Genomic DNA, 12,341 nt, shown 5'->3' with positions numbered 1-12,341 from the left:
ACATTCTTCAACATTCATGGATACACTAGATCTAAAAGATAGCATATTCTTATCAGATTTACTTTTCTAATTATAACCTACTTCTCAGGTCTGAGACTCTACTTATGTTTTATGCCTTTCTTGTAATTTTCTCTAAAATAAAGTTTCTGAGAACATCAATGGTTTCTTTTAGACCAAAGTCTAAGTTATGAATTCATTCATCATCTATTTGATCTTTCAAAAGAACCGTATTTTTAAAAATCCTATGAACTGAGACTCAAGTAAATGATCCAATGTGTATAAAATGCTTAGAACATTATTTGGAATATAGCAAGTGCTAAGTAAGCGTTGTATGTGGTAAGCTTCTTGCTACTTTTTCCTCTTTCCTCTCCCTGCACATGTTCCTTCAGATTATCACTCTTCTAACCTCCTCCTATCCTGTGTACAGAGGTGACGGATCTATAAGACACCTAAATCATAATCATTAGTTTTAGCATAATAACTCTGTAATCCACAAATGGCCATGAGTCATATGGAAGTATGCATTCAAAGTACTGGCCCATGGATGAAGAAAGGACAAAGACTTTCTTCAAAATGCAGAGCTGTAATACTAATGTGGCTGAAATTGTAAGAAGACAGACTTCAGTTCAACAGGACAGATTTCATCAACTGGCCTTGGACATTTATAAATGACAACTACAGTAATCAAAAGACAATCTAGTTGGCACCAGTTGATCATATCTGTAAACCTAGCTATGCAAGAGGCTGAGATCTGAGGATTGTGGTTCGAAGCCAGCCCAGGCAGGAAACTCTATGGAACTCCTATTTCCAATTAACTTCCAAGAAAGTTGGAAGTGGAGCCAGTGGCTCAAGTGTTAAGAGTTCTAATCTCAAGCGAAAAAGCACAAGGACAGCACCCAGGCTCAGAGTTCAAGCCCCAGGGCTGGCATGTGCATGTGCACACGCGTGCGCGCGTGTGCGCGCGCACACACACACACACAATTTCCAGGAATACAGTAAATATCTGGCACAAAAAATCATCAAAAGTGTAGAGCAATTTGATGACAACAGAATAATAATAGATGGAAATAATGGATGTGTATATATGTGTGCATGTGCACAAAACAACACAAATAGGTATGCGATTGACTATAACTGTAGCTATAAAGATAGTGACTCTGAGGGAAGCCAAAGTGACAAAGGCTGTACTTGGGAAATCTACTGGTTCAGTGTGTACAATCATGAATAGAAAAGCAGAACCCAGTTGGGAACTGGTATAATCCCAGCTACTCAGGAGGCTGAGATCTAGGGACTTGGTTCAAAGCCAGCCCAGGCAGGAAAGGCAGTGAGACTCTTATCTCCAATTAACCACCTAAAAAACAGAAATGGAGCTGTGGCCCAAAGTGGTAGAGCGCTAGCCTTTAGCAAAGAAGCTCCTGAGTTCAAGCCCCAGAACAGTCAAATGAAAAAAGAGTAGAACCCAAGCACAAAGCTTTTAAACATATAGTTCTATCACATCTCACAGTGTAAGACTGAGGGATATGTGGGTTTTAAATAATTATATAATTTCTTGCCCAAACTGGGACACTTGGGAGTAAAAGGGACATTCTTAGAAACACCCCAAGAACACAGGCTTGAGTCAAGCAGAACACAGGATCACCTAGATATCAATGGTGGCTATACCAGGAGAAATATGAACCAGGTTGGCCTGAAGAAGAAACTGTAGCCAGGATCTTGGGAAAAGGCCTTGGAATGATATAAATTATTCAAGCAGTGGTTCTTCACTGTGTGTGATTTTGGTCTCCAGGGAACATGAGAAATATCTGAAGACATTTTTGGTTGTTACGCCTCAAGGAAGGGGTGTGTAACTAGTGTGCAGTCGGAATCAATTGGAGGTGTTGGGAAGCACCCAGCGATGAGCAGGGCAGCCTCCACAACAAAGACCATACAATGTAATGCTAATGCTGGAAACCCCTGAATTAGAAGTGGAAAGACCTGGCATATATAGATTGGTATAGCTACAATATAAACCAGTTAAGAAATGGTCACACAGAGATGGTGACAGAGACCTAAGCCTATCTCTAAAATAGGACAGCACTATAACAAAGGCAAGCATCCCAAAAGGAGAGAGCAGGTAAAGTCACCAACAAATACCTAGTGAAGATAAAACAAATGACCATCAGGCACACACACACATCTCATCAATAAGCAAAGTAACTGGGAGTAAAAGGACACTATTGATATGATCTATAAACTCAGCTAAGACAAATTCTACTTCTCAGTGGTAGTCTTTCATGGACTGCAATATAGAATTTTAAGTTGATTTCCAGCAAACAAATAACTACCTGGGAAGACATTTAGCTATACTTGACACAGTTATTTTTTAAGCTCATGTTTTGAAAATGAACATGTCCAACTGTTTTTAGGTTTCTATCAAATGAAATAATGAAAGAAGTGTACAAAAATTCAGATACAAACATTTCTGCTTATCTGCTTTGTTAAATGGCAACGCTTGTGTATAGCTATGTAAAGATAATTTTAAAATATCAGTTTATGTGAGCCGAAAACAGAACTGAAAATCTCTACAATGTCAAATAAGGAAAAACCGATCAACCAAATCAATGTATATCCATATATAACTTTTTTTTTTTTTGGCCAGTCCTGGGCCTTGGACTCAGGGCCTGAGCACTGTCCCTGGCTTCTTCCCGTTCAAGGCTAGCACTCTGCCACCTGAGCCACAGCGCCCCTCTGGCCGTTTTCCATATATGTGGTGCTGGGGAATCGAACCGAGAGATTCATGTGTAGGAGGCAAGCACTCTTGCCACTAGGCCATATTACAGCCCCATATATAACTTTTATAATCACTCCGTATGTGGAAGGCTGTTCATGACTACTTACTATATGAAAATGCATAAACATTATACCTAAGCCATTTCTGTGAGAAATTTGTACATGCACAAAAGATGATGTGTGTGTGTGTGTGTGTGTGTGTGTAAGAGAAAAATCTGTATTAATATAAACAAAAATGCTAACAAGTGTATGTATTTGGCAGGACTTTAGTTTCCTGTGGTAACTCTCACACAGAACATGGTCTGGCATAGGGTTCAAGTCAAATAAAAACATAGTTATTTTTATTTATCTGTATTTTTAACTCATTTGTGATAAAAATCATTATTTGCACAATTTTTTTTAATCTATTGCCTTTAAAAGTAATTTAGCAACAAAACAAAATGTCTTACAAATAGAAACCGAAATAATGCCACCTTCCTCACAGGGTTATAATGTTTAAAGAATGATTTACGTAAATGCACTCTGTAAATTCTATAGCACTCTATGAATGCAAGAAATTAATTATCTTGTTAAGATCATACATTCCAAAGCTAAACCAGTTTCATATGTGCTCTGGCTGTTAGCCTTCCTAGCAGCAATTTCCCTGCCAGTAATGTGTGCTTTAGAACAATTAGGAGTATGTGCAGCGTGGTGTACAGACACAGGAAGGTAACACCAGACAGTGGCTGAGAAAACAGGCACAGCCATACAAGGGAGGATCACATCATCATCAAAACTGATGAACACAGCAAAATGTATTCACAAATACACCTACTGACACAAGGGGAGATTAATGGGAATTTTTCATTAGTGTCTTAGTATTTTCCGATTGAAGCAGGGAAGGCAACACCTTTGGTAAGGAGGGACTACTTATTGCAGATGCAAAACCTAAGTAAAAAATCCCACTCACAGCTCATTATAAGATCTAAGTCAAATACTGAAAATAAGTTTCCTAATGTTCTGATAATTTTTATGGTTTTCATATTCTTCACTCATTCTCCTTGATCTGACTCTGCTGTGCCATTTGTCACTTGTTCCTGACAGTTAGGTCAGTCAAAGCTCCTGTCACATTTTATCTTTCAGTTGCTAAATTGAAAACATGGATAGACTGCTTTCATCCTTTGAAGGCATACTCACTTTAAAGCCAAATGAGGGTTTCGGATGAGCATTTATATATATTACAAAACATGTATGTAATTTACTTATACTATTCAATGTTAGTGGTTTCTTAGACGTATCTCCTTATGTACTAGTCACTGCTTTGTAAATTAGAAGCTGAATCTTATTTTCTCTCCTTAAAACAAATGTAAGAATTGCTTTTCAAAGCTTTATTTTTTCTACTTTCACAGAGAGATCACAGAAGTTGGATACAAAGAACGAACAGTCCTAAATGAATAACAGCTCAAATAAACTACATAAAAAATAAAAACACATAAAAATGTTATTTGAATCTTTTAAAAACATGGACAGAAGGGAGTATTTTTCACCCGTACAAGTCTATTAGAAGCTGAAGGACTTTTCTACAGACAACCACAGAGATGCATGCTTTAATGGGAACACCAGCTTTCTGAAATAAAAGGAAACAAAAACCTCAACTTCTTCTTTTTGATTAAAAACTATTTTTTTACCTGCCTGCTATTTAAGGCCCATTGTGTAATACTCTTCACTGTGTTTACACTATTTTTTTTTAAATGCTAAGAAACAATGGCCTTGAGCTGGGCACTGGTGGCTCACACCTGTCATAATAGCTGCTCAGAAGGTTGAGATCTGAGGATTAAAGTTGGAAGCCATCCTGGGCAGGAAAATATATGAGACTTATCTCCAATCAATCACCCAAAAGCCAGAAGTGGAGGTTTGGCACAGGTGGTAGAGCTCTAGTCTTCAGTGAAAAAGCTGAGGGACTGCCCTGAGTTCAAGCCCCGGTAATGGCGTGTGAGCACACACACACACAGAATCAAAAGAAAAAACAAACAAAACGCCACAAAATAATGGCCTTGAGTTCCTTTATTTTATATGTATGAAATATAACAACACAAAAACTAAAAAGTTTCTACTGTACTCCTGAAGAAGATCATACAATTAGGGAAGATGCTACCACCTTGATAAGAACGCTGGCATTTTATTAGGCTGGGAACTTTGGACATTTTAAAAGTATTATGACACTTGTAAATGAAAGGAGGGCCTAAGACAAGTGTATCCCTCCTTGTAGTGGGTAGGAGATGAAAAAAACTACCGCTTTGTAATGGGTAGATAAAAGAAACTCCTCTTTGCATGAAGCACTGACTGATTAGGAGCCACAACACTGACATGCCTTTAGGGAGGAGTGACACACAGGAGAACATGGCAAATTGGTCCAAAGGAAGAACAGGGGAGCTGGCATGTGGGTACAGAGAGGAGCTAGAAAACCAAACTGAGCAGAAGCAGATTCTGCAATTTCTGGTTACCAGAAAGTATCCCATTAGGTATTCTGTGGCTTTCCTCAGTCATTTAAGAAATTTCCAGCACACACCTCACTCCCTACAGCAAACAGGCATCTTCAGATTATGAAATCAAGCAGTCGTCTAAACCCACAAGCTCTTTTAAAAGTTTTTGAACCTTGGCCTACTGAAATATGTCATCCCATTTTTTTCTAAATACTTGCTGTGGTAAATGAAGGTATTTTTTTCCCTTATGAAAATTCTCAAGGTAACTTTTTTTGGGAGAAGCATGTAGGGCAAGCATAGTCCAACTCAAGGCAACTTTTGTTTTGTTACAATATTTTGAAGTTTCAACACTATTTAATGCTTGTGAGTTCTCTTTTTGAATCTCGACATTTATTATTTTAAACATTTTTGTTTGGGTGTTTTGCAATTTAAACAGGAGAAAGCAGCTAGTATCTTAGATAAATGCAGCCAGTGGCTGGTAGCTAACGCCTATAATCCTGCCTACTCACCAGGCTGAGACCTGAGGATCATGGTTTATAGAGAGCAGCAGGCAGGAAAGTCTTTGAGATTCTTATCTCCAACTATGCAAAGGTAAAAAATTTGAAGGGCTGGGGTGTGGCTCAGTGGTAGAGAGCTTGTTTAGCATGCTCAGGAGCTGGGTTCCATTCCTAGCATCACAGGCAGAAATGAAACAGATTTCTCCTAAGTAGACAAATGTACCTTATCAAAAATTTTCTAAGTAATAGAATTATTTATATCGCTAAGAAATTTGTTTTCTTTTGTTTTTGTTTTTGATTCAAGACATGGTCTTCTATGGAGCCTAGGCTGGTCTCAAATCTGAGATACTCCTTCTACTTCTCAAGTACCAACAGTATTATAACACAGCTTTGACATTAAAAATAACAGGGCTGAGAATATGACCTAGTGGTAGAGTGCTTGCTTAGCATACATGAAGCCCTGAGTTTGATTCCTCAGCACCACATAAACAGAAAAAGCCACAAGTGGCACTGTGGCTCAAGTGGCAGAGTGCTAGACTTGAGCAAAAGGTAGTCAGGGACAGTGCTCAGGCCCTGAGTCCAAGCCCCAGGACTGGCCAATAAATAAATAAGTAAACAAACAAACAAACAAACAAATAAATAAATAATAAGGCCTTATTTGAAGTAAATACTTATTTAAAGCAGATATTCTCCAACTGCCTGATGTTACGCGCTACTACATTTGGTCCCCATACTTTGTAGAGTAGCTATCTACGCAGCCAAGCTGTTTTCCTGCTGGTAGCTTGGATTCCTGTTTAAAAGCTGTGCCAGCTCTTCTTGGGTGTTCTGGTGATGAAAACGATTTTCCTTCAGTTTTAGCCAAGATTGTCTCACTCTAGTATCTTATGGTAAAACCACATTGCTATAGCACACCACAGTGACCAGGCAGGGGGTAAAAAAAGAAAAATGAATTTAGAGAATTATTTGGATATTTAAAACTATAGTGGGGGGAAAAAGGTCTAGTAAACTAAAATACAAATTAATTTTTAAACTTGATTTTATGTATCAAGGTAATACAAGTATTAAATTTCTGATTTTTCTTAAAACTGGTCCCTTTAAAGTATTATTTTGTACATAGTGGTTTAAAATGTAGAGAAAAAAATGAGCACGGTGAGGCAGGCCTATGATCCTAGCATTCAGGAGGCTGAGTTTAGGAAGATCATGAGATCAAGGTCAGCTGGGCTACACAGTAACAGTCTATATTTATGTATGTATAAACAAATAAAAATAAGACAAAACAAAAAATAAAATAAAGTGTAAATAAATAAAGCCAAGAAAGAATAGCACAAATAATCATTAGCCAGAAAAATGTTTCTGAAATAAGTAAAAAAACAAAAACAAGCAAACACAGCATGAGAGGCAAAAAGCTATGGCTGTTCTAAGACATGTTTTAGCACAGGGATCCTAGTCACCTGAAGCCTGTGTTCTATTGCCTTCTCACTGGAACCAATCTGAAAGCAATGGCTCCTCCTGCTTCCCAAGAAAGGCAGACTGGATATATAAGCCAGACCTCCATTGGATATACATATTACAAGTTCACAGTGCTTCTCTATGGGGACACAAGACTTGGAAAGGTTTATAAAACATGACACCATCCTCCTAGACAGAGTCTAATACTTCACCAGGCTGAGAGGCAAGAATCTGACCTGATTGATGGAGTTGGCAGCACAGGATGCAAGACCAGTTCCAAGAGAAGTAAGCAGGAAGCAGGGCCAGTGGAAGGGGCCTGGGGCCAGTGCAAATCCAGCAGATGTGGTGCTCACAACCAGAGCTGCAACACAAACAGAGCAGACAAGTGTTACTGGCAAGACTCTCACCTGGTTAAGTCAAACAGCCTGGGAAGACTGGCTAGCCATTATCCACACAAGCCAAGCCATGGCATTCAAAGCACAAGCTATAAGTTGATATTCTTTCATTTTTAAAAAATCCACATTTTTCTGAAAATAAAATTAGGTGTTTATATTTCTAACACCACTGTACCAAAAAAGTAAATAATTATAGATCTTCTAGATTCAGTCATTAACTTATTTACAAGAAAACACTTACTAAAAACCAAATTTTTGCTAGTTAGTTAATGTTAGTATTGTGCTAGGCAGTAGGCACTATAAAAATGTGAACTTTCATGCCTACTCTTGAGCCATGTGACAGGGAGATGGAGGACATTCATTAGTAGGTGTGACATGGTAGCAAACAGTAAAGGTCTCAATTCCATGGCAATTAGCACACAGGCCTAGTGGAGGGCTTGCCTCAAACGGGATGTTCCTGGGAAGGGCTTGCCTATAATAGAGGACCGCCCTGGGGTCAGCAGAAGAGAAGGAGATGTTAGTCTAATTGTCACAAGAATCAAAGAAGTACAAGGCATAGAAATACAGCCATGTGATTCCAGCACCCACTAAGCCTGTTCCTTTGGGGGTAATTCCTGATGCTTCTTTTTCATGGTTCACAGAAGCTCATAGGACCAGAAATTGTCCAGGACAGGGACTGATATGGGAAGACAAAGGAGAGGACACAAGGCTCTCCTAGAGACCACAGAAGATACTGTGGGGGCTGCAAGACAGCATCCACAAGCAGTGTGGAAAAGTGGGAGAAAAAGTCAGGTCTTTACCAAGGGACAAGGGAAGAATGACAGATGCAAACATCCTCGAAGATGGGTTGCACAGCTGCTCAGCAGCCATGTGAGATGCCACAGGAAAGAAGACAGGAAGTTAGCACTATAGCTATTGGTAAATTAATGCTAGAGAAGCTGGAAGCTCCCCAAATGGCTGTGAACTGGTTGGCATGTCCCTCAATCTAGTCTTAGCAGCACCACAGAGGAGTCCTTTATACCTGTATCGCATAGGCAGCCCCTTCTCTAATACTTAGATCAGACAGACACTTCTTGATATTTCTCTGTACTTGTGGTACGTTCAATGGCAGTTTGTAACGTGACCTAAGTACATGTGTTGAGATTACTGTCGGTAGCAATCAGCTTCGTCACTACAACAAATACCCAGGATAAACTTATAAAAGAGAAGAGGTTGATTTTCACACAGTTTGGGAGGTTCCAGTCTATGATCAGGAGGTGAACTACTTTGGGAGCTGTGGAAGGTAGCACGAAATGACAGAAGCATATGGTGGAGGAAACTGCTCCCCTTAAAGAGAGAAATAGAAGGGACCACAGTCCCACAGTCCCTCTTTAAGGGTACAATCTCAACAATACCAAAATCTCCCTATCTCTTAAGGTTCCACTGAGGGGAAAAATCCTTTGAAATGTGGGCTTTGGGAACCACTTAAGATTCAAACTATAGCACCATATGAATCTCGCGAAGTTCCCAAAGAGGTATGCACCCAAATCTCCCACAGGAAGACTTGCCTCCAAAAAGGAGGGTATGTTCATGGGTTTCAGAAGATAAAAAGAGCAAATTTCAGGAGTGAGAATGAAGGTTTGGGAAAAACAATCACAAGACAAATAGATTAAGCAGGGAAGGCAGAGGGGAGGTTGGTCAGAAGTCCTAGGGGAAATGTTAAGATGGCCAAGGCAGGGGGTGCTTCTTGGCCAGAAAACATGCACTGTTCCCTTTTATCCTCTCTCTGCCTGGGTGAGGATGCTTGGACTAGACATAGCACTAGACACCACAAACACAAGTGCACACAAGGTAGCCAACATCTGCTAACCACCACAAGGAGAGGGGCAAAAAGATAAAATACTTATTTAGAAGAAAACATTTTGTTTTTTAAGTAAGACAGGTCTGGCTATGTAGGCCAGGCTAGACTCAGATTCTTTATCCTCCTACCTTAGCCTCTGGAGTAATCAGATTATCAGATGTGTGTGTACTACTATGCCTGATTCCAAGAAAATGCTCTGAAATTTTTAACTCCAATTCTGTAATGACCTATATATGATGCAAAAGAAAGTGCCAGGTTTATGCTTCTGGGACATTTTACCCATGGGTCAATAGGGAGGGAAAACAATCTCTCATGTACAGGCCATCTTGCTTTACCTATACACCCTCAATAACCACAGAGGGAAAGGCACTATTTTTAGAGCAAAACAGAGCTCCCTCCCTTTAGGACTGTCAGCTAGCACCCTTGTTGAGGAAGTATATTCACACTTTATGTTATCACACTGTCAATAGCATAGCCTCTCAGCCAGGTCAATGGCACAGACAAGAGTCACAAGCTGGGAGTTCTCCAGACAGTGAAAAAGCAGGGTTCTCAAGTCAGTGAGAAAGCAGGGCTGGAAAGACAAACCTTAAAACCCTTCAGGAGGAACAGAATCCTACCAGGCAGGAAGACAGGTTGATGGTTTTGATGGGAGAATCTGCAGGAAGACAGATCCAAGGATGTGGCCTCTTGAAGAGAGACTGAATTCCTTTTATTCACAGACTAAATCAGTCAAAATAATGATTGAGGGGCTGGGAATACAGCCTAGTGGTAGAGTACTTGCCTTCTATACATGGAGCCCTGGGTTCGATTCCTCAGCACCACAAATATGGAACAAGCCAGAAGTGGCACTGTGGCTCAAGTGGTGGCCTTGAGCAAAAAGAAGCCAGGGATGGTGCTCAGGCCCTGAGTCCAAGCCTCAGGACTGGATAAATAAATAAATGATTGATTAAGGTCTTAAACCTGAAACCAAGAATAGACTACTCATAAACAACTGTATGAGTCAAAAGGAATCTACTACTTCCTTAACACATAGTTACTAAACTCCAGAAACACTCAAATAAAGAACTGCTTTGGGTATCTCTAAATATCCAGATCAACTTTTTATACTATACTTTATAAATAAATAATTTTTTAAAAAATCAGGGGCATGGGGCTGGGGCTATAGCCTAGTGGCAAGAGTGCCTGCCTCGGATACACGAGGCCCTAGGTTCGATTCCCCAGCACCACATATACAGAAAACGGCCAGAAGCGGCGCTGTGGCTCAAGTGGCAGAGTGCTAGCCTTGAGCGGGAAGAAGCCAGGGACAGTGCTCAGGCCCTGAGTTCAAGGCCCAGGACTGGCCAAAAAAAAAAAAAAAAATATATATATATATATATATATATATATATATATAAAATCAGGGGCTGAGGCTGGCATGATGTGAAGGTGTGTACCTGCCGCAGGAGGATTGTGAATTTGAGGGCTGCCTGGGCTACATAAGGAGACTCTCAAAACAAAAACACACAAAAAAGCCAACTGCCATCACAGGACAAGAAAGTGGAATAAGCATTTAACTATCAAAAATAACTATGTTCTAAATTTGTTTGGTTTCAAGTTGAAAAGAGTTCATAGTTACACGAAAGGAAAAGGATAATCAGAGGAGAAAATAGTTAATTCTTTTCTTATCTGGGTGGTAAACGACACAGAAAGATTTGGACTCAGGGTCTTCCAGTAAGTCAAGAATAGTGGTGGGTAAAACATTGTCAAAGGAAGTAGGATACAGTTTTTAGTGAGAAGTAACAATGACAACATTTACAAAATGGAAATGCTTCCTAGTTTGAAAATGCACAAATTTTAAATGATAATACGTACTAAATGATTGTAACTACAATTCTTTACTGTGAACAAAATCTTAATTTTGACCCTTTCTAAAGGAGTCAAAAGCTAACAAAGAATGTATTCACTTACTATATCTCAGTAATCGATTTAAAAGAGAAAGGCAGAGAGGATTGATAAATTGTACAAAGAGAATTGACCAAAGCAATATTCCCATACAACACTGCCACGACTGTAATTAAACTTTTCATTGATTTCCTGGGATTCATTACATGGAATCATTTTGCAACACCAAGATCTCATTAAAAGTGAATGTAATATATTCTTTCATTAATAACTCTTGAAATTATATTTTATTTGGTAATCTCATACTCTGTCCCTTCACAAATAAACATGAAATCAATGCTACTGATGAAGCATGACCCATCCAATACAGACTACAAGGCATGGACTGCAGGCCCAGCATGACTGTGGGAGCCCAAGAAAAGTAATATTCTAACCCCACAGAGCTTGGACTATGCTACTCCTGGGGGATGATCAGCCAAAGAAGCCACGATTCCCCACAGAAGACTCAGTAGCTGTAGTCACCCAAGCTCATAACAACAGCATCCCCATTCGTTCCTACTTGATCTTTTCTAGACCACCAATCTGTCTGACCAAGTTCTTCTTATTCCAGGGTCCATCATTAACAGGGTGCACCAAATAGGGTCTGACTTGCCTGTCTTTTCCAGGGAGAAGTTTCTACATAGGTTATGTTATGGGTTTAAAAAAATTATGTCCCAATAATTATAACAAAACTAATTAAAACAAAAAATTAAAACCCAATAATTAAAACATACATACATACAAAAAAAACCTCAAACACATTCTTGTCTGGCCCCTGAAATCTCCACAAAAATGATAGTCCTGACCAAGGCCCTGAGTTCAGTTCAGGGAGACCCTGAGCAGAGAATGTTGGGATGCCAGGCCTGCACTCCTGACTTGAAAACTGGTAAAATAACACTCTTTTGTCTTAAGCTACTAAGTTTGTGGCAGATTGTTTCTTTGCAATGGAAAACTCATATGTACTGCAACAAGGGTGGTACTTAGGAAAGATGGGTCAGTCTACCGGTAG

General features: G+C 39.5%; 1 protein-coding gene across 1 annotated transcript in view; it reads right to left on the bottom strand.

Annotated features, from left to right (window-relative positions):
* Positions 1-12,341, bottom strand: part of LOC125366174 (protoheme IX farnesyltransferase, mitochondrial) — a 121,643-nt gene that overhangs the window by 85,775 nt on the left and 23,527 nt on the right. The window contains exon 4 of the mRNA XM_048366665.1: positions 7,414-7,538. Within this exon, the coding sequence (XP_048222622.1) occupies positions 7,414-7,538 (125 nt within the window). The remainder of the gene's footprint in view (positions 1-7,413; positions 7,539-12,341) is intronic.

Source organism: Perognathus longimembris, chromosome 17 (assembly GCF_023159225.1).
Source record: "Perognathus longimembris pacificus isolate PPM17 chromosome 17, ASM2315922v1, whole genome shotgun sequence".
Lineage (NCBI taxonomy): Eukaryota > Metazoa > Chordata > Mammalia > Rodentia > Heteromyidae > Perognathus > Perognathus longimembris.
This window is presented reverse-complemented; position numbering and strand designations above follow the sequence as displayed.